The following is a 22677-nucleotide window of genomic DNA, read 5'->3' as shown; positions in this document are numbered from 1 at the left end:
TCTCTATAACGTGCCTGGCGCCCAACTTTATTCCCGTTTTCGATAGGCGAGATGCCTGAGTTACAGTTAATCACGCATTAGATTCCCGTTTACCGTTTTCGCGGAATTACGCGGGTCGGACGAGCGACGAAGTTGCACCACGCTCGTGAGTGCGGTCGCAATATATAAATATATTTACCATGTAATGATATTTAACAATAAGGTAACATATATTCTATACTCTTACACGCTAAGTACTCAATAAATATATCTATAAAATTTCCCCGTGTTTGTGAATGTCTGCCCCTGGACCCATCCCGACGATCCCGTCGTATCGTGGCGTCTGAACCATCCAACAAGCCAAAGACTACGTCTCGAGTAACGTTAACACCTCTGTTCATCGGATCCGTTGAAGGGTATTCGTCGTTAAGTGTGTTCTCGTCCCTTAGCCTCTGTTATCTCTATTTCCCATCTCACTTTTCCCGCATCACCACCCCTTCGCGCCCTGTCCCGTAATCATCCCACAGAAAGACTTTAGGTTTATAGACAAATATATATGTATATAAATATAAATATAAATACGAATTATATATAATACTCTCGCGACGGGTCCGACATGGTCTAACAAGTACCTATGGATACGTGATGTGATGAAAGTTGTTTTTCTATCGATAATAACGAGAAAGTTAATTAAAGTCTTTTAGTAACATCACTGGCAAGTTGTTATCATTGTGTCTCTCTCTCTTTCTCTCTCTTTCTCTCTTACTATGCCCACACACATACATGCACACACGTACACAGTTATCTTGAATTCTATATACGCGTCCAGCGAGATCAAATCCTTCCTCAGATCTACTACCTCTTAGTGAGAGACTTCGAGTGTGTAAATAGGAACTTATCTGTCGGTGCTAGCAGAGAAATTATCTAACAATACAGCGTGCGGTAGACGTTAATCCGTTACACCCAATGTTTTTTCATGCTGATCCTCCGTCGTATCTGTTATTCTGTAAAAATTATGAGAAGAAAAAAGATAATCGCAGGTTCACTTAAAGCTCTTACGTGTAAGCTATATTGATTGTGCTCAGGGAAAATTGCTACGTCGCTTACGAGAAACGAAGGTACACGTTAACTCTGCCATGACTGAACAGCGTGGCTTCTTTTTAATATTTATATTACTTTCACTAAGCACCTAATAATTTGCAAGGAAAAATATCTCTTAATCGTACTACCAATCATTCTCGAAGTATCTTGAATTTGTTACAAGTAATTACTAAAATTGCTGAGTCTAGTACTTTTTAAATATTAATTTTAGCCTGGGAGAGTTAACAATAATTTAAAAGTTTTAAAATAAGTAGAGGCACACATTTCACATTAATTTAATTTAAATAATTACATATAGTGTAGGTTGATTTTTCCTGGATATTCAGAAAGAACGAATTTTTTCCCTTCCACGAAAACTATCGGACCAACAGAAAAACGCAATACAGAGGAATTGAATACCACAGCTAAGTATATCGTTTTTGTACATAATTTTATTGCAAAAAAAATGTATTCTTCACAGTGGCTTTATTCTTTACAAATAGTCGATTATACACTATTTTCTGTGTAGAAACAAGATGGAAGAGATACATGTTACGTTCCCTGTTACGTTTCATATTACGTTGACTATTACGAACAATATAATGCACAGATTTCACTAACACATTTACCCAGTTGAAAGAAACAGAACCAAAAGTCACAATTATTGGTTGCTGAGAATGTAACATATATCAGATAATCTTCTCTCTTAGAACGATCTTAAAAAGGGAGTATTATAAATAGTAATTAATATTACATTTTAGAAACATCTCTCAATAATTAGAGCGACTAGCAACAGAGTTAAGTGCAACTATATTACAACAATTGATTTACAAATGCATGTTTTATAATAGTTTGATCTCCATTTTTGAAATGCTGCAAAACTTGTAGCATTTACTAGAAAAATGTTATTACACATAAAGGTTTTATTATAGAAAACACAAATTAATGGTAAAAGGTGAATTTTTGAAGAATGCTTGTACAATGAAATTTGCTGAAATTATTGACATTTATTCACAAATTAAAAAAAAATAATGAATAATATTTCTCTAATTTATCATTTATTATTTATTTGTTTCGTCGATCGAAATACTTTTTCGATTTGCATCTCATAATTGAAAATGATTACTATCAGAAAATGTTATTACGTTAATAACTTAAAAATAGAATATGTACATTTCATGTCAACTACTTGATGTGGCCTAATATTTTTTTACATAATTTATATCATGATATGAACACCTTGTGTAGTAATCATACAATGTATGAAATATATACATGCATTCTTTACTTTCTTGTAACTGCATATTTTCTGATAAAGCAAATATTGGAAGCAGCACCCATTACGGACTTAGAAATGGTGGAATGTATTCGTTATTAGTAGGAAGTTATTAGAACACATTTGCAAGAAGTATAAATAAATGAATAAAAATTTAATACTATAACCTGATATTTAAATTGCTAAAACTGTTGAAATAGACTAATTAGTTTAAATAGAGCAATGTAGAAGATAATGGTACAATGATTTAATCCTTCTCATGTCCTTCACAGAATATTGTTCAACTGTTTTTAAAAAAGTATTGTGTTTTTAACACACACAAAGAATCTTCAGAGAGAAAATACAAAAATATCGCCACATATTTCACATCATTTCTTTACATTAAGTTATTCTTATTTGTTTAATATATGTGGCATACTTTTTTAGACATATATTTACATTACATCTAGCATTGATTGAGCTTTAATGTTTTTTATTGTAAAAAAATTTCACATAATAAATTTTTCTTTTTTACTTCATTTAAAGAAATGTTTACATTCTCATTATAAAATTTCTTCTAACCTTACTTTCACCGAGATATATCTATAGTGATCTATAAAGATATATCTATATAACCTTGCTAGAAGGTAATTGAAAGCGCTATAATCCATCAGCCGATGGAATAAAAAGTAAAAAAAAGAGATATATCTATATTCCCCAGAATTAAAATTCGTAGCATTATCCTTAATTCTTAACGTTCAGACACGAGTAGGATTATTGATTTTCACTGGCATTACATTTCCTACCTAATAAAATATCTTTCTTTCATGAGTAACAAAAATCATAACAGCATATACAAAAATACAAACACAGTATCGATCAGATGACTAAGTTAATCATTCTTTTTAGCGTTGCAATAACAAAATGATGGGTGTGAGAGTTGGTTTTCACCAACATTGTTACTTACTCAAGGCCCAGAGCCCAATTGATACCTTGAACTAGAAATAAAATTAACGGTTGCCAAGCAACCAGCCACCTTAACCAATCCAGCAATTGACCATATAAAACGTGCGGCCGTTGCCAACTGTATCGTTTCGTTAAGGCATTTACCAGACAGATGCAGGCGTAAAATCATTAATGGCAATTTTTCTGTTTACGTTACAAAAGGATACGGATTGCGGAACATTTTCGTTAAGTCGACTTTCTCCTTGCAATAAGGGCACGTTTGTTTCTTTCCCACAATGCACCAGCCCCTAATGCAAAATTCATGGAAAACGTGTTCGCAAGTGAGCTTGTACGTATTTTCGATCACACCTTCCTCGTGCTCGGAAACTAGAAGTTTATTCCCGCACACTGCGCAAACATTCGGCTCCAAAACCCTGGTCGGGATACTGTCCGGGGTGTAATACTGGAAGTGACATGAAACGTTATAAAATCGTCGCGCGTAACGCTTTATTAGTTAACGTCCACTGCGAATATGCGTACCCCAATGTGTGACGCCATTGTGTCGGCACATATTTCAGCGACATCCCTTCCTAGTACGCCAAAGTAAAGACCGTAAAATAGAAACAGCATGCCCCAATCCATCCAAACGTGAGGCTTGACGTTCAATATGATATTTAGCCCGAAGAATGTAAATACAACTAAAATATATCCGATTATACCCAGCGCGTAGCTGAGCTTATAAATAAAATAAAACCATTTGTACACTAGTCTGCAAAGAAATTAATTCCCTGTCATTATTTCACGATCACCGCCAACGTGCATCACCAATATAATTACTCGGCATTACCTAGGGGTGGTACCTTCTATTGGCTTCTGAATGGCTTTCCTTACTACTAGACCTGTTATACAGGAGGATAAAAGCCATAAAAATATAAATCTCCACCAGTGGTTCTTCAAGCTAATTCCAAACGGAATAATCCACATGGCTGCTAGTGTTACAAGCTGCAAAAAGTGATATTGCATTAATATATAATTTGCGTTTAGAGGCAAATATTTCATTTCACCTGGTACGACTTAAAGTGCCTCTTCTTCCACTCAACCAGTACAACCTGTGCTACCGTTAACGTCACCAACAACACAAGAAGCATTTCGGCGTGCATAGATTCGTGACCTTGATGCTGTTCGTGCATCTTTTTGTGTTGCAACCTAAAAAATTGGTTTAATATAAGTTCCATTAATATACTCGCTAATCGCAGAGACATTGGCAAATCGGGCTGTGAGAAGACGAGAGATTTGATTGTTGTACGGCTAGATTTACAACTTGCCTCCATTGTTCCTCTGGAGTCAGCTCCGCTTCGCTCTGAAAGTAAAAAAAAAAGCATTACAGTTACAGAACAGTTAGGAGTAACATTGTATAACAATATATAAAATAGTATGAAAATTTATCTTAATAAAAAGATCGACGTACATCTTTTAAGAATAAAAGCACTCATATGCAAAACTAGGATAATTGCTTGTCAAACTGTTGCAAGTCAGCATGTAATTATGTATGAGTCTTAATTAGGAGGTTATGTTTTGATGACGCGTACTATCTTTGTACTGTCAAGCGACCGAAATAGTGATAATTACGTACTTTATTCGGTATTTGATGCAATTGGTGTATGTCCATCGTGAACGCCGTATCGCATTTAACGCACAGAGAAATGTATATATTAATAAACTGACATAAGGCGGCCGCCGCGTTGCAGACACATCTTTAGAATGGAATGCCGTTATGCGGTACTGCACATTCACTGAATGACCGGCATTTGTGTTATCTGCTGATCTGCATTATCATGAAGAAACAACTTTTAAATATTATAGTTTCAGTCAATGCATACGCCTCTCCTGATCATATTTCCACCTGATAATCTTTCTGCCGATTTTTCAGAATTCGAAATTTTACAGCTCAAGTCCATACGTATAAAATTTTAGGATATATTTTTTAACGTTATAATTGCGTTAATTAAGATACTCAATATAATGACTATATTTGATTATTATATTTTTCTGATAGTTTGATTACTTTCGAAAATTTAAATTTTTGCAGATCTAATAAAATTCTAGAAATTTTTAGAGTTCAATAATTGGAATCTTAATTAATTTTCACAATATTTTAGGAGAATCTTAATTGACATTAATTACTTCATATCTAATTATATCTTGCATTTGAGAGTTTAGATTTTCAGTTCAAAATTTTGGACTTTACTTTTAAAAATTCTTGGAAATTTCATAAGTATCGTTTCTTTGCTGATTTTTTTTCCCGATACTTTATCGATTTTTGGTCATTCAAAGTTTCGCGGTTCTCCAAATTACCGAAATAAAAACTGTAAAAGGTATCGCATTATCGATCGTCATTACAAACAACGTTGATAAATTACTGATAGTCGGTAAAGTTAATTACAATTTTATTAATTGTTTTACTTATATGTATTATCAGTTATATTTTTCAATAGTACGTACATTATTAGAAATAATTTTTTCGTAAACATTTGTTATCTCATAGCTCTCAGGGTATTTAATTTGCAGGAAAGCAGCGTAGCAGTTTAGCAGTACAGATCTCGATGCTCGAACGTTGAATTCAAATCGCCCGCGCGCGCGCGGGGGTTAATGCCGCGTACGCATGCAAGATTCGAGCTGGCGGTTTCCGGCGGACGAGCGGCGGCCGGCGCTTCGTGCGCAGCCGTCGGCACTCGGATCTCTACGGCGCTAAACCACGCCCCGGCGCTGCGAGTCCTCCAGCGCGCGCGGAGAGGGAAGAGCTGGAATGGTAATTCACTGTCCGTGGTGCAGCAACATGAGCGTCTGCGGTACCGTTCGCTGAGAAAACGCGCGACGTGACAAAATTCCATTGCCGTGAAATCGCCGCGGCGGTCGTACGTGTCAGCGGGTCGCGCGGCGCGTTTCGCGTGTTGAGCCGCGTGTGCCAAGAGTGTCGCGGGTGCCCGACGTTTGCGTTTCCGCACACGTGGATAACGCGGTACCTCGGCCGCGGGGTTAGTTTTCGCCGGATTCCACGAAGGAAGGATAACACCACCACAGAAGTCGGGAGTCGGTGTGTCGTCCCTCTCCCCCCTTGCTCCCCCCTTTCCCCGTACGGTCGCCGTCGTGCTGAGGAATTGCTTTCGGTGAGTAAAACCCAGAACGTTGTCTTCCGTCTCTCAAAGCGCGAGCGACGAAACCGCGCGGCCCGTCTGCGGGTCGGAGTTGCGCGGATTTGCGAAATTTCTCTGACACAACCGGCCGCCGTTCTCTCCCCTCGCCACCTCGCCTCGCGATCTCACGCCTTTGGCAGGCAAGAAATTGTTTGTATTTGAGGGACGAGGTGGAGAAAGATTACATACACACACACACACACACACACATACACATACACACATATACACATACACTGTTTCGAGTCGCAAAAACGAATCGAGTTACTGGGTACAAAGCCCGTGTATCGCACGTGAATCCGGGAAACTTACACGCTGATCGCGGTTTGAGGAATTTATAATCTCTATTTTCCTCCTTCCTTTTGGCGAGTGACGTCTGCCGGAACGCGCGCGCAGTGTCGATTTACCACAAGAGCGGCCGTCGTCGCGCGTTTCGGAGCACAAGCCGCGGAATGGTCGGACATTCTCACGACATCGTGTTCTACAAACGGCAATTAGCCGCTATCGTAATTACATTCTGTTGTTTGGCGTGCATAAATGTAGCTCCTTTTCACGACTGCTTTCAAGGATTTCACGCGACTGTCTTGAGTATAGTGATTAGAGGTCAGTTACCGGTCAGCCTTTCTACTCCGACCCGCGATGTGCATCGACTCGTTTATCTGTTTTCTACGCCGAGATAAGCGTAGCTTGGATTTCGTCGCGGGATCGCGGTCGGTCGGACGGACGTGTGTACACACACACCAGGTCGTCGTCGGGCAGAGAAGCCTCTTTCCCTCGTTTGTTTGTTTTTTTAATTTTTTTTTTTTTTACTTTAAAGGCGCCATACGGTTTAGCAAGTCCTCCGTAAGCCGGTGGCGGAAGTTTTGTCGGCGGTTACTGACCGCGAGGACGCGACGCGGAATGCGGAAAACGCCGCGGAGAAGGTCAATACTTTTGCGGCCGTCCGATCCCTGAATCCAATATCGAATCGAAGAGATCGCGTTTATCTGCGATCCGTTGCGCCCCATTCGTATTCCCGAGAATCCACGTTGCAATATATGTATATAAATACATTGCAGATAAGACAAAAATATATTTTTTACTTCGTATGCATTACGATAAAATATACGTTATTTATATATATATACATGCGTATATAAAAATATATGCAAATGTACGTAAATATATACGGATTGTGTCACGCGCCGCGCGAGATTTATCGATCGGGCTAATTTATCGTCATAGCCCACGTTATATATATAATCACAATTCCACAGACATATGTGCTATTTCGCACTCCTCGCCGATTTACGTTTGCGTTTAATCGCGAGAAATAATCGCCGGGGCGACGATCTGTATCACTACGAAGAAAATTTTAGGACCCCTGTTCCCATCGTGCACTTAACGCTAATTATGGCTGTTCGGATTCTCAGACGCAGATAACGTCGCGCGCGATTCGCGCGTGCGATAAAAGACACTAAATGTGGGAATATGAATATGGATCTCGAAGCTCCGAGAGCTTCAATTATACGGGGAAAACAACAACATCGGAAAGGATAATTTCGGTCGTTGAGATGTTCGCCGATTTTCCGAGAGAATGCCCCGAGGAGAGATTCCGCGCGTCTCTCTGATTGTCGCACCCGGAGATTCCTAATTTGCCCCCCTCCCCCCCCCCCTCCTCGTCCCGCCTCACCGTGTTTTCCCAGCTCGCCGCGATTAATACGATTTGTACTCCTCGGGGCGGGGTTTGATGATGCAGCACGCGGAACGCGGACACGCTAAAGTCAGGGAACCCCCGAAGGAGCAAAGCCCTCCCGCGGCACGGTCGTTTGGACGTCGCGCAAATTGGCAGACCTCCAGGTTTTCCGTACTCTCACCCGTCGCGCTCGCTCGCGCCGCACCGCACCGCCCGCGAATATCGCATTCCACCGTCAGCATCCGCGTGTGTGCCCCACGTGTGTGCGCGTGAGAGAAAGAGAGAAAGAGACTCGCTTCCGCCATGGGCGACGCGTCTAAGCGCCGCGCGTGCCTCGCGCTCTGAGCTCTCGAGGATCTCACGTTGGCATGAATTTTCTTAACGAACGAACAAACACCGGAGGTGAGGGCCTCAAAGACGGGCTTTTTTTAGATGGCGCTTTTCTCAAAGCGTTTTATATTAAAATCTCTCTTTTCTCTTCCGTCGGACCTTCTAAGACGAAAATATGAAATGTAAATTAGGCTAACGTAAATAGTGTTTTGAGGCGAAAGACGTTCGCGATATGAAAATAATACGAATGGCGCGAGTTAAGGTCCATAAAAAGAAGGTAAAGGTAAAATGAAAATATGTAAATATAGAAATAGAAGAGTAGGAAACGTGGAGCGTATAATTTCCGGAGAAGTACGATCGTAAAGACTCCACACGGAATGTAAAGGAATCGTCATAAATATAGGCAAACGGAAACAAACAAAAGAGATTTATTTTCCAGTTTCACCTTTAACAGATATATGCTTTGAGATTCGCTGAGCGAGTAGTGTTTTGAGACTGAAGGGACACACAAAGTGCAGGTTCCGTTTGAACATACTAATTCTACATTATCGGACGATTACTCGAATTAAAACTCGCTAGTTGTTTTCATCAAGTTTTTATTTTTTTTTTATCAAACGGCAAACCGGGGGGGAGCGAAATCTAATCTGAAGCTGAATGATGTTTGCTTTGCGATATATCCTCTGAAACTTACAATAGAATTCCCGACGAGACTGGAATCAATGACTTTATGGTCGAGCGCGAAGGCGAGAAAAACGACCTGCAGCGGAGGCTCTACGGCGCCGTAAAACGTTTATAAAACATCGAAATCATGGTATAATAAAAACGCTTATATCACTCGAGAGATACGATAAACTCAAACGGTCTTATCAAACGGGCTGATAATGGAATTGCAGATTCGCGCGCGCATCGCGATAACGTGCATAAATAATTCCCAGCTACTTTCGTTACATGTTACGTTGTATGGGTTTACCGATGCTGTACCGTTAAAATACCGTTGCGGAATTATTACCTGGGAACGTGTGATTTTCCTAATCAAAGAGGAGCCTCGTACTAAAAACTCCCCTGCGTTAACATACCGAACCGCAGTACCACCGTGCCGCATAAACGCATGATTAAAAAGGTCGCGGCGATGCGACGTTGGGACGTTGTTTTATTGGCTGAACGACGTTCGGGCTCTGTAATCACTGACGCCTCACGTAATTGCATGATGCCTCGTGAGGTATATATTGCCGGCGAATTGACGAGAAGGTTAAGGCCAAGGGTGGCCAATTGTACCGATGGAAAGAAACGAAACGCCGTTTATCGTCGCGAAAAGAGGAACAGAGTCCCCTAATTCTAATCCTCTTCCAACTCGGAATTGTGGGGGGGATGTGATAACAGCTCTCGCAAATTGACGTAAAATCTCGCGGAAACGTTGTGCCAACATGAGTCTGCATTGTCATAATGTCGAGGCTCGGATCTGGTAGCGTGTACATTCTGCTTCGAAATAACTCGAATAACATCGAACAAAATGAGCTCCTCCTCTCCTAAAAATATAATCTAAAAATAGATTAATCTTCAAGTTAAATAATCTTCAGTTTAAATCATCATGTTCAACGACGAGATGTGCAGTACGCATTTGAATGCCGACTCCTTCGTAACTCTTAAATCTTTTAAGAGTTGCCATTTCCCTCCTCCCGTGTCTCGCGAACGCCACCGAGAAGCTCGTTCCATCGTCGATGTCTGTCGAGATTCACCTGCGGAGGAGATTTAACTTTCGCCATTACGAATGCACGCTATACGAGCGGCCGCGCCGCTGACGGGAGGAGGGACGCCACAAAGCTTTCCAGTGATGCGTGCATTCCGCGACGGACGGCACTTCCTGTAAATACCGTAACGGGAATGAAGAGTAGCGCGCGAGCGCGGCTCGAGGGGCGTCGAAGGCATGCGAACAAGAGAAAAATCATCCGGCGATTGCGAATTCCGTTGAGACTGACGGACGCGAGAACCGCCGCCGCGGTATTTCCCTCGGCGTGGCCGTGCATCTCTCTCTCTCTCTCTTTCCCTCTCGTCTCGTTGCACCTGCCCACGTCGTCGTAACATGCATTAAATCACGAAAACGGACAACTGCGTGGGGCGACGGTTATGTGGAGCGCGGCAGTGAATGGAGTGAACCGGCTGTCGAGTATAAACAACATCGCTCTTATACCTGTAAACCACGTAATCCGTCTCTTTACGCGTAATCCGCGTGCTTAGGTAACTTCGCGTGTGCGGTCTCTCTCTCTCTCTCTCTCTTTCCACCTGTCTTTTATTTTCTAGGCAAAGACCTCGACTCCATTATAAGTGCGTAATGCTGGAGTTATCATTAATCTTCCGTTTCATGAGCGATCGAGCGAGCAGTGTTTCGCGAATTAAGTATGAAGGATGGAAGTAGAGATAACGGCAACTTACTTTAACTCGGCGTTGTTCAACAAAACTTTATGTTTGAGTAATTCGAGGCTTAATTATCAAAATATCAAAGTATTGAACATTATGGAGGAAAAACAGACGAAGCAGATCAAACTGATAAAGTTTCGTTATCGATTGATATATTTCTAACTCATGTATTTGAACATTTCTCGCTGCGTCCGGTTTGAAGACTTTGTCAGCAAATTGAATTTCGGTGTTCGAAGCTGCCATCCGCTGCTTATTGTACTTCGATCTTGTCCCTCTATCCCGCGGCCGTTTTCATCTCGATGATCGATGATGCGCTGAAAAATCAGTTTTGCAACGTATAAAGCGACTCTGTCGCTTCGTCCGATCGCTCCGTGACGCGATACATACGCAAGGTGAAATCACGCGGAAAAATTCGCTCGTAAATTCTCGTCGCGTCGCGCGCAACAGTCATCGCCGGATAACATTTATCCCGCCGTATCGTTCCGTATCATCGCAGCGCGAGTCGCAATTCATTGAGTTACAATTTAACGGACGGATTTGGCGTAGCCAAATACATACGTCACGGTACACCATATATTTTCACTGTGCGCGCTCAACGATCTAATGTATAAGGTACTTGACCACGATCAATCTCGGAGGATCATTAGAGATGGTTAGAGATTTTAACGGTGAGAATTAAGGAAAGGATCGTTCTCTAATGCAATTTCAATCGTTCGAGAGCAGGAAGCGGTGATAAATGGTGACGCAACCTGCGTGCGAGCAAATAATTATTTCCTGGCGACGCGAGAGATTAAGAAATCATTCCGGAGAGATGGAGATTGGCAATATCCTCCGGCCTGCGCCGTATCGCCTGCGAGAGAAAAGTCGAGTGTCGCCCCTCGATCGTTTCTCGGTGGACGATAAATGCGCGCTTAATGAAACCCGTAATGGGACGCGATCGCGAGCGCTAGGAACGCGGAAGCGCGTTTGGCCGATTAACGCCTTACGAAGCCGTATCCATTGGTCTGCTGTCGCAGATCGAGCGCGCTTCAGCTCGAGGGACTGCCGCCTGCCGCATCGATGAAATAACCGTATATCTCGAGCGTGCCACGTAGCAACACCGCAACACAAACTTCCTTCCCACGTACTGCACACAATTACCGGTAACCCATTTTTCCTTTCAGCAAAACAGCGAGACCACCGACGTGTTGTTGCGCAACGAAACCGAAGCGATGAAGATTTATCGCCGGCGCGGCGCGTCGCGCCGCCTTTCCCGCGAGCGCGAATTATCCGCGCGTCGCTTTGTAATCAGATAAGACCGCATATAATGACGGCAGAGATAGCGGTAGCAGTAACGAGTCCGATAACCCAGATAATTTGTGTAATAAAGCTCGAGGGTGTATCGAGCGGCGGTGCTCTATAGAAGTCTTCCGGAATCGATGAGAGAACAACGACTTGGTCATCAAAATTGCATTAGCAACACCTGCAACTAAATCTAAAAATCTTACGAGATTTTATGTTGCTTTCGTTCTTTTCAATATACAAAAGAATAAAACATTGCAGAAATCAAACCATAATTTCGAAATCCTTCGACCGTTGGATTGTTCCGGATGCGATTTTCGGGAGCGGGCTGCTCTCGAATGCAAATAAAACGGGCGGTTTGCAGGTGGTAGACGGTGTGCAGTAGTCTGTAACGAGGCTACATGCAGCCTCCAGCGAGCGGCCGTCACCGGTTAACTGCTGCCTCCAACGGTGCCGCAATTTTCCAATGCCTTCGGTACCCCCGTTCCCCCGATTCTCTGCCTTCCTCTCTCGTCCCAACGCCGCTGCCGCGCCGCCGTTATCGTTCACGTCGGTCATTGATGTGCTAAAAGCCGAGGGACTCACGGCACCCACACGCGAAGCCCTGCACCGTCCCGATCACGTCCTCGTTTAATAACTTACGGGACACTCGATCGCGGTGCTTTGATAAATTGGAACGCAATGATATTGCTAATGTGCTCCTATTTGCGACGGCTGGGCGCGATGCTCTGCAACGTGTAGGTTTTTGCGCGTAGCATATAAACGTTTAAAGTAACTTCCAAGAAATTTCAAACGCAAAATATATATATATATTTTTTTTTTTTTTAATTTGCGCCGATGCGCAAAGTGTTATCTTTTTCACGCAGGATATATCCCGGAATGTGCCGCGCGTTTGTAGCGAAGTAGTTCTACGTGACTGTTATATAATAATCCAATGTGGGAGATGTCGCGTGAAACGCGTGTAAAACGCGATAGCCGGAGGCACAACGATGACACAACGTTTAGGAGATCCCGCGTGCATGCCCTGAGGTCCGCAACGGTGGTCGAAAGTGGGTTATCCGAATGGAACGGAACGGCAAGCGATAGCTATTCGATTTTCTCTACCGGCCGCTTCTGCTAATTCATTACACTCTCTCTTTAAAGCGTGCCTTAACGCACGATGCAAAACGCTATGAAATAATTATTACATACGCAAATCGTGTTACAGAAATGTAAAAGTCCCACCGATGTGCAATGCCGTTGTTAATTAATCACTTAAATATGTTAAATACGGAAATCGTCCGTCTTTGGCTCACGTAACAAAATATTTTGTAATCTTCCTCCGTAATGTGTCCGCCCTAATAATATAAAGGTTCTTACAATTATTATTGTCCGTCTAATTACATGTTCTAGAGAGATGCTCGGCCGCAATATGCGGGTAGAAAGTCCCTGAAGCTATTAGAAGTTAATCGCATGTTAAACTATTATGCGCCATAAACGTGGTATTTTAACACGAAGGCAATTCTATTGTAGCATATATTTTCTAAGAACACTAATTAATGTCTAAATTGCGTATTGCAAATTGTGATTGGACTAAAAAATACGACGCTTTACTACCTCTCATTGTATTAAACCAATGTACTTGTGTAGGTATATCGATTCTGACATTTTATAAAATATTATTTTATTAAATTTAAAAATTGACGTAAGATTATGTATCGAAAAATGACAATTATGACGCAGAAAGATTATTCAAAACACGTTTCACATGATTCACTTTAGCAGCAGAGAGAATAATCATACATTGATTATTCTCTTATCATTTGCACCTAATTAATTAATTGCGTATACGAATCGACGCCTAATTTGGAATAACATTTTTTTTTAACGTACGATAAACTGCGATAAAGCTGAAGTGACGATAACGACCGCGAATCATCTAATCTCGAAAGTAATCCGCTCGCGATTAATGGTCATTGATACGCGTTCCGTGCGAAACGACGTCGAAGAAGTTCGACGCTACTCGAAGGTATGAATCGGAATCTTCGGAGGGAGAGATGCGCGCGAGAAGATTCTCGCGGCGTCGCGGATGAAACCGCGGCACGTGTTAGCGCGAAACCACCGTCGTAACGAACATAAGAAGTTACATCGTGCTTGCCCGAGTGAAAGGATTCCTTGGCTCACACTTTTACGTTGCAACCTTCGAACGTGACGCATAAATGTTATTCGTCATTTCCGCTTTTGCGTGCCGCCGGGTTCCTTCACGGGTACGTGCGCGAAAGTACGGAGCTAAAGCCTACCTTTGTGCCTCCAGATAAGATCAGTGGATATTACGATAATATTCAAATACATTTCTCCCCGCGGCTCGCCGATTGCTAATCGCGGATAAAATTATTTTCAACTGTTTCTGTATTGATACATTTTTCGCTTCTCTTTAAACTGTTTTTTTTTTTAATTTTTGCTCGTTCTCCAAACGTGCAATCGGAAATTGAATAATTGTCTACATAAATTTAAACTTAAAAAAGATGAAGTATTTTCCCTTTAAACTGTAACCTCTTCAAAAACGAGTATTGCAGGCATCTCGGTATTCGATGTTTCCGACTTCACAGACACCGCCTGCAATTTTAATTCAATCTCCCGAGATTTACTCTCTTGGTTGTAGAGAATGTCCTTCCTTCAACAGTAATGGAATTTCTCGTTAGCTTTGCAAGTTAGAAGTCCACTCGACGAACGTTCCAATTAAATTTTGATAACCATGTTACACGTAACTCCAATAAATTGGTAGACACTAAAAACGTAAAAAATTGATGACAATTGATTTCGTTTAAGATTAATAACGTAGTACTTACCTATTAATTTATAAGTTTTATTAATAAAGACCGTTTTATTGGCTAGACAATAACGATATAGTAATAAAGTGATAATTACGTAATTTTCATCAAACCTCGAGGCGGAAATCCTGAAGGGAATCAAGTAATATGTAACTGTATGCAAGAGTAGATGGAAGATCCATCGAGTGCAACGAAGCGCGGAGTCTGAAATGAATGGGAGCATGTCCCGCGGTTAGAAGGAGAGAAGGTACCGTAAGGAAGAAGACGCTCGATCGAAGTGAGCATTGGTTCCGTAAAAGGATCTCAATTTGCGGTCTTTTATACGAGTGTCTACTTACAGCTACATAAATCTCTTTAAACGACAAGTAAATAATATTTTCATCAGAGTCATCGCGAGGAAGAAAAAAAAGAGCCACGTCATACAGATCGATAAGATTCGGGAGACGACGCGATAAGTAAATATACCGCAATATTTCCGGTAAAATAAATTTCTAACATACACATTATTAGCGTGCAATTTCCCGCATGAAATACTTTCCCAGTTTTTTACGTAACGATATTATTACTATATATACCATATCATTCATGGACAGACAGAAATTTTTTTTTATTAAACCCTTCAAGAAAGCGATTTTTTTCCATATTCTACATTAGCGATACCGTTATTGGTAAGAGAAAATTCGCTTCCGCTGTTGTCTGCCGTTTAGATCTCATCATTTTGCCGATAAAGAATAAAAAAAATAAGCGGTTTCTCTCACGCAGGTTTCTTTTGGATAGACTAAACTAGTTTCTTTTGACAGCGCTGGAAAAAAGTTACTCGCGCGATGTACGCGCGAGGATAAAATTATCCCTGACCGATCTTTTATCGCGAGACAACAACTAGGAAGATTTCACGGGGATAAGGCTTTCGGGTTTAGCTTAACGGGTTCTCTCTCCACTCACCTCCGACCTTCGAGCGCCTTCGGCACTTTTCCTGCGATTCACTTAGGCGCTCCCATTGAACTTGTCCCCGATTCCTCCGAGCTTGCTAGTCACGTTTCCTCGCCGCCCTCTCCGCAAAATCTAATTAATAGCCGTTCCATTTCCGTGCGTGACCTTCCTCGAGCGAACGTTCGTTCATCTCCTACGGATTGACCGGATGAGTCAATGACTCGGAAAGGACGTGATCGAATGACGTTGACGCGCGAGGCTCTCGTCATGTTGAAAGCACGAAAGAGAAGCTGTCGAAAAATATATCCCTGCTGACGTGCGATTTTCACTTAACTTGTGGAAGCATACAAAGTGTGAGATATACAATTCAATAAGAAATTATAGCGAATCGTAATTCTTTCACGTCTTTTTAATTGTACCGGATAAAACAGAATTGCGACGCGCATGCTGTAATTTCTCTGTAAAGACACCCTTTCACAGATAATTACAATTTTTTACATTTTTTCCACCTTTCGGAATGTATTTAATTGCATTTTCTTCTCATGACGATAATTGACGTGCGATCGGAATGTTGCGCGGCGTGTCTGTAATTCGTAACGTCTCTAAAGTACTCTATATAAGATTAAATTGTCCGCACATTTTACGAATATACATATACGTACGGCATCATTTCTTCTCGGCGACCTACATTCGTCAATTACTTTTCACCGCATCCAGTTCTTCTCATTGAGCAATGTACCGTGCAGGTCTTTTAATAAAGAGCGTTTTCTCGATGGCATTTATGTATTACGAAAGATATACAACGTAGAAGAATTTCTTTGTGCTTCTGACGTAGCTTTCGTAGAGAATTTGATTTCTTATTTTTCTTTTCTCCTTATCTCCTTCCCTTTTTTTTTCTCGGCTTTGGTCTTTTCTTGCACGAGTACGTGCGGTGGTCCGACCTTTACGTCATCCGTACAGTTTCACGCGGTATAATGTTATCGTGATTCAAACGACCTAGATTGTAACCATTACGTAGATACACGTCCATTATTATCAGTACGAGGTATATCCTTTGGTGGCGCTAGGGCAATTTTAGACGGTCGATATCACGCCCTAAAAGTACTCTCGGGAGCATGACTTTCACTATTTCAGAACTAAGAAACACCGAGGAAATGAGACGTCTCGTATTCGGCAAGTACCAAAATGTACCATCCGACCTTTTACGGCTTTTACCACGTACGAGGGTCTGTAATATCCAAGCGATTGCGGTGAATGAGAGAGATGCATTAGAAACATAATGAAAAGATTTATGTTAGATTTGTAAGATAACTCGCAATGGCGGTTATCTCATTCGATATTATTTACTTTATCTCATTCTTTTAGATTTATTTAATATTAATGAATTAAAGGAATCTTTATTTAATCTTGACATTTTGATATCACACTGAACGATCTAAAATTAAGAAAAATTTATACGACTTATAAGAAAAAGATAATTTAAGAATCTTGATTCAGGGTCTAAATAATTCTAGTACTATATGATTGAAAATTTTATCACGAATGATGTTACGTGATACGTAAATTTTTTGCCAATGATAATTTAATGAGTGCCCTTAAAATCCGGACATGACGCAATCGAGGAATGCGTTCTCCTATCGAGATGTTAGCGAGCACTCCTTCTCAAGGAGATATTTCAAGGGACAACCTTGGGAGGGAAATCGATATCAAGCGCCGCTTTAGACTGTAGGGCACAAGGTAGCAGGTGAGTACGTAACAATCAACCTCGGAGAGACCCACCCTATTTAATTCCTCCCATTCTAGTTTTCTTGTTTGAGACTATATTTCTTTTTGTATAGAACTTCACAGAAACTGAACTTAGGTTGGTGTATATGGCACGTTAATCATTACGCTCTGTCTACTATAAATTTTGTAGCAAATTTTTCTCAATGATTTTTATTCATGAAATCATACAAAATCATGTCTCTTTGCGAAATTACAGAATTTTAAATTACAAGAATGTTTAAAAAAAAGTCTGTTTTTTATTCTATTTTAAGTCGATTTTAATTTGAGAAGATTGTTGTAACGTTGAGTATTAAATAGATTTATTGAGATTCTTGCTAATAAAAACCGGGCTACGAATTGGACGAGAGATTTATGGTTGTTACAAAGTATACGGTACTTATAGAGCAAAATATACACAAAACCGAAAACACGTGCGGTGTTCGCATTTATATGCGCGGACGTGTAAAAAGCAACGGACGAGAAATCCAGTTTCGTTCGCATTATGCATGAATTTTTTTCGTGTTCAAGATTAGATAACCGATAACTTCATACTTAAAGCGTCATTGATGTCGTAATGAAATTACCTTAATAAAATTACAGGTACCGTTATAAGTAACTTGCTGACAGTTTAAAGCGATTTTGTATAATGTATCGACATTTGTACACTTCGCGACAGTGAATTATTTTTTCTTAACTTTATACTTGACTGCTTTTCATTAACGATATCTTAACGATTAATCCATCAATAATTGCGCCATTTAAACTCTTAAATCAGAGAATTTCTTAATTTACTTACGGGTCAGCAAATTTTATTTATTTTAAGGAAAGGTAAGGTAGAAATTTTATCGCAAATCCTGTTATCGAGAGAATCATTCGCGTGATTTTCGACGTGGACGACTTCGTGAGCCGATCGCATCAAGTGTTATAGTCAAGTGTTATATTCTTAGTAACAGCGTCACGCGAATCAATAATAAGACGGAGGTATTTCCGAATGTTAACATTCTGTTTCTGCTGCTATCTTCCAAATACTACGGGAAGACGGCGATCGAGTGCTTTGGCAAGTAGAACGCGGAGTGAGGAAGTCACTTCCTATAAATACCAACCGGGCACGGGTCAATCGATTTTCTGATCACGTCTGTAACGTTCGAGTACACATGACGAGATGATCTATTTGTGATACCTTATGCGCTTTTCTATCGGCGGGCAACGTCCTCAGCTGGATATCTTCCTACTTCCTCAAACGTCTTTATTAAGGAAAAAAAAACACGTTTAGTATGCTTTCCTCTACATAATTATATGTATAAAAAGCTTTAACTTTTTTGAGAATTCCTTCAATGACAATAATCTAATTACGAATCTGCACTGCCAGTGACAATAGGCGAAATATTTCGAACATAATATTTTTATACATCTGCCACTTTCTTCTGCTCGAAATTATATGGCATTTATTTACTAGTGGCGTATGTCTACAAAATGAATATTGAATTTATAATATACATTTAAATAAAGTCCTCTCTAAAATCACATATGTCTGCATGCTAAAGATCCAGAGAGAAAGCATGTTCGAAACAAGAAAGTGGAAATCACGAATCACGTTTTCACTGTTTATCACCAAGTTATCTAATACAGATATTACACATGAAGGATCAGCGGAATGTTCGGTATTGGAAAGTATCGCCTGCAAAGCGTAAATGTGTATCGATATTTCCTTTCCATTAAAACGTCTTTACGTGTTTCTATTCAAGCCGCTCGAAAACCGAGAACGTTTCCTCGGCATGCACGCGTCTCCAATAATCGAGCGTTTCGCCGTCGAAGTCAGAATGCGCGGCGTGGTACGCACGCGTCTGCGTCATTGAATGACTGCTAAACGTTGACAAGAAGCTATTGATGAAACCGTCGCGTGCATAATGACGAGCGGCCACGCGATACACATACGCACGCACCGTGCATATCTCTTCTCTCGCGCGCACGATTTTTACCGTAAACTCTCTCGAAAGCGAACTCGTCGCGCGACCCGTTTTAAATCGCGAAACTTTCGTCCGCGAATGATTTCTCTGCAGGTGCACAGAAAAAGAGATTCGTCAAATTCGCGGTCTTTTTTTCTCTGTCTTTCTTTCTCTCGGCTTCTCTCAGTCCCGCTGGATCAATATAAAGCTGTCTCTTTTCGAGATTGCAAACGTTCTTCATGTGCTTTCCAATATCGTTGATCTCTCGTTGACTTACATAAACAAATATCTGCATTGGTCTCCGATCCAAAAGCTTTTCCCGAAATCGTTGAACGAGTGGATTATACTTGTAATATATGTGTTTATATAATGCATCGTGAAACAATTGAACCAAACGTCCAAGAAGAATCGCGAAAGCTCGTATAATCGTAGGTCGGAAAAAGATATAAAAATTTTCGCTTCGAAGAATTAGAAACTTCACTAATACATTTTGCATTGTACGATTATCAATACCAATCAATATAAATGGTCCAATCAGCCAGAATAGATCTGCTACGAATAATTAACACGTATATCGCGCGCCAGTATCTGGTAAGTATGTTAAATCGTCGATTTGGATTAAATCGACTGGAAATTGGCAATTAAGTATACCGTGGGCTTTCTCTAATGAGTCAATCTTTTTTTATGAACGCTGATAGAAATTGATGTTCAGCCAAACTGTTTTTCAGACCTGCAATTTTGCAAGTTTTTTCTTGTAAAAACGGCTAAAAATGCAAAAGTTGCGTAATAAGATCGGAAATTAATCGGAAATCGAGCTGAAAAATATTTGCATGGAATATAGTAGATCGTGAAGAAATGCCTTTAGAAATCAAAGAAAATCAGTAAATTGAAATAATCGAAACTAATTCACGGAATATGAATTTTTTACTTAACTTTAAAAATATAATTTAAACAATATTAATACATTTGATAGAATATACATATTTATTCCTTTCTTCTTTATTAATATTTGTGAAAAAGATTTTGGTTTTTAATATACATGTTCAACATGATGTAATAAGAAGTGTCTTTTACTTGGACTTTTAAAGGCTCCTAAAAATTGCAGTTGCTTTTAGTGCGTCAATTTAGAATTTATTGAGTGGCATAAAATGGCTGTCACCTCACCGAGCTCCCTCGTATTCACAGCAAGCATCGGAACGATGATCGAGTTCGATTACAGATTAAGTTTCCATCGACGTCGCGCGTTACACTTTAGAGTAGGTGCACTCTCTTGCTTTCGTCGAGAAATCTACACGTATCCGCGGTAACGTCCCCGCGCAAGAGAAATGGCTCTTGCACTTTCTTTTTCTGCCGGGTCATCTCTCTTTTTCTTACCGTTAGTCCTGTCCATAACCCGGTCGTACGTATGCCGACAGGTCTTTAATGGTGACCGCGTTATCTGACATAAAAAGTTAATTGTGGGAAGAGATCGGAATACTGTCCACTTTTCATAAAGGCTAATTATTCAGTGGATTAAAGTAAAGAAAAAAATCAATAAAATAATTATAAAATTTTAATGTTACGAGTATTATTACAATGCAAAATGAAGGCTGTAATCAAAACTTAATTGAGCATAAACCTTATAATTGTTGATGTAATTAGCTGTCATATATTTTGAATGAATATACCGTGAAGTCCACATACATAATTGGATACTATTTTGTTTTTGCAATTAATTGTCTTTTAACTTTCGATGTTGCACTATGAGAGATACGTGGTGAGATAATAATTACCGCCATGATGAAGTCAGTTGGAGGAAATTAAAACAATAACAGAATTAGAGAACTTCCGACTGTATAATAAAGGATGAGGGCATTTTCTGGAAAAATATAGATCCGGCTTCCGTTGCGCTTAAGAACGCTATAATCGCGCAGTTATTCACAGCGACGCTGTATTTTTTTTCCTGCCTTAAAATATAATCTTGGATGACAGAGAAAGAAAGGATGCCTCTGACAAGATTTATCTGTTTGCCCAACATGACTGCACACCTAAAAGTCCCCGACTATACTTTCGCGATTTATCACCCGTGAGAATAGAGTTCTGCGTTAGGAAATATGGAAAATCGTTGTCCGTAATAAAATAAAGTTCCGTTTCTGTCACAGAAAACTTGACGGGCGTCGATTTTCTGTTTATCGGAATCTTTCATGATTACACTTTGTGGAAGGAAGAAATAATAGAAGAAACCTTGACCTACATACCGCGTTCGATGCGGATTGCAGAACAAATGTATATCACTGTAAAAAAAAGGATATCCATGCTCGCGACTATACAAACTGTAACGAGACTGAAATTATGAGGACTCAACTTCCTGGAATATTTTCTCAACAATTGCTCTTGCTCTTCTGCTTCTTTGAAAGAAAAAGATTTTAAAAAAACGGACGCATATATACTTCAGATTGTAACACGCATAATAAATTACCAATCTTTTATTTCTATTTTTATTGTTAGTACAGAATAGAAAATTTATTATCTGTCGACGTCAACAAAGCTGAAAAATTTGACTTGCGTGGATCTCATGCGTGTCGCCTGGCGCCGATAGATTCTCTTTCATATCGATTAAAGCGTAGATCAATCAGGCGCTTGTTGCCGCGACAGGTGGTGCGTTGACAATGCGCAGCATGTCCTCCGTATGTTTCCACCGTGTGTGTGTGTGTGCTTTCGCGCCCCAAATGCCAGGCCTTGGAAGTGAAACGATGCTAAGAGGGAACAAATCGTGCGGATCATTAAAGTTAATGAGTTATAACGCGACGGGATGACGCGCCTCTCGCAGTCAAAATTGCGCGCATGTTACACTTCGCTGCAGCTAACTGTATATACAGGCTCCCTGCTAGGCTGCAGGCTCCGGCGTTATATGCGCGTCTATTCTACTTATCGAGATCATAATTTTAACTCGCCTCGCGCGAACCCATCGACGATTAGGTGCAGCGCTAAAATAATGCATCTGCTGCCTCGGCGCATAGTGTATATACGGCCGCTTTCTCCGCGTTCTCTAGAATCCAAACGATCTATATCCCGTAAAGAAACACGTGTTACA

General features: G+C 40.5%; 2 protein-coding genes across 9 annotated transcripts in view; one reads left to right on the top strand and one right to left on the bottom strand.

Moving 5' to 3' along the window:
- Positions 1 to 34: 34 nt before the first annotated feature.
- Positions 35 to 5075, bottom strand: LOC105452977 (RING finger protein 121). Of its 3 annotated transcripts, none has more exons than XM_011694578.1 (8): positions 4893 to 5075; positions 4585 to 4619; positions 4324 to 4465; positions 4107 to 4261; positions 3800 to 4028; positions 3487 to 3722; positions 3282 to 3398; positions 35 to 983 (listed from the first exon to the last, which is right to left on the bottom strand). In XM_011694578.1, the coding sequence occupies exons 1-8, from the start codon at positions 4926 to 4928 to the stop codon at positions 929 to 931; spliced, it is 1005 nt and encodes a 334-aa protein (XP_011692880.1). In that variant the 5' UTR covers positions 4929 to 5075; the 3' UTR covers positions 35 to 928. The 3 variants fall into 3 exon arrangements, with proteins under 3 accessions (XP_011692880.1, XP_011692881.1, XP_011692882.1); XM_011694579.1 differs by lacking the exon at positions 35 to 983 and adding an exon at positions 1388 to 1436; XM_011694580.1 differs by lacking the exon at positions 35 to 983 and having other exon boundaries at positions 2819 to 3398.
- A 974-nt stretch (positions 5076 to 6049) lies between these two features.
- Positions 6050 to 22677, top strand: part of LOC105452976 (protein kinase C and casein kinase substrate in neurons protein 1) — a 49893-nt gene continuing 33265 nt past the window's right edge. For 4 of the 6 annotated variants that reach the window (XM_011694575.1, XM_011694574.1, XM_011694577.1 and 1 more), the window contains exon 1: positions 6050 to 6426. The gene's annotated coding sequence lies outside the window, so the exon portion shown is untranslated. Of the gene's footprint in view, positions 6427 to 6748; positions 7057 to 22677 lie in introns of those variants that run through there. The other 2 variants (XM_011694576.1, XM_011694573.1) reach the window with 2 other exon arrangements.

The sequence above is a fragment of the Wasmannia auropunctata genome, unplaced genomic scaffold (genome assembly GCF_000956235.1).
Source record: "Wasmannia auropunctata unplaced genomic scaffold, wasmannia.A_1.0 LD336023.1, whole genome shotgun sequence".
NCBI lineage: Eukaryota > Metazoa > Arthropoda > Insecta > Hymenoptera > Formicidae > Wasmannia > Wasmannia auropunctata.
The sequence above is the reverse complement of the archived record's forward strand: the minus strand, read 5'-3'. Positions and strand labels throughout refer to the sequence as shown.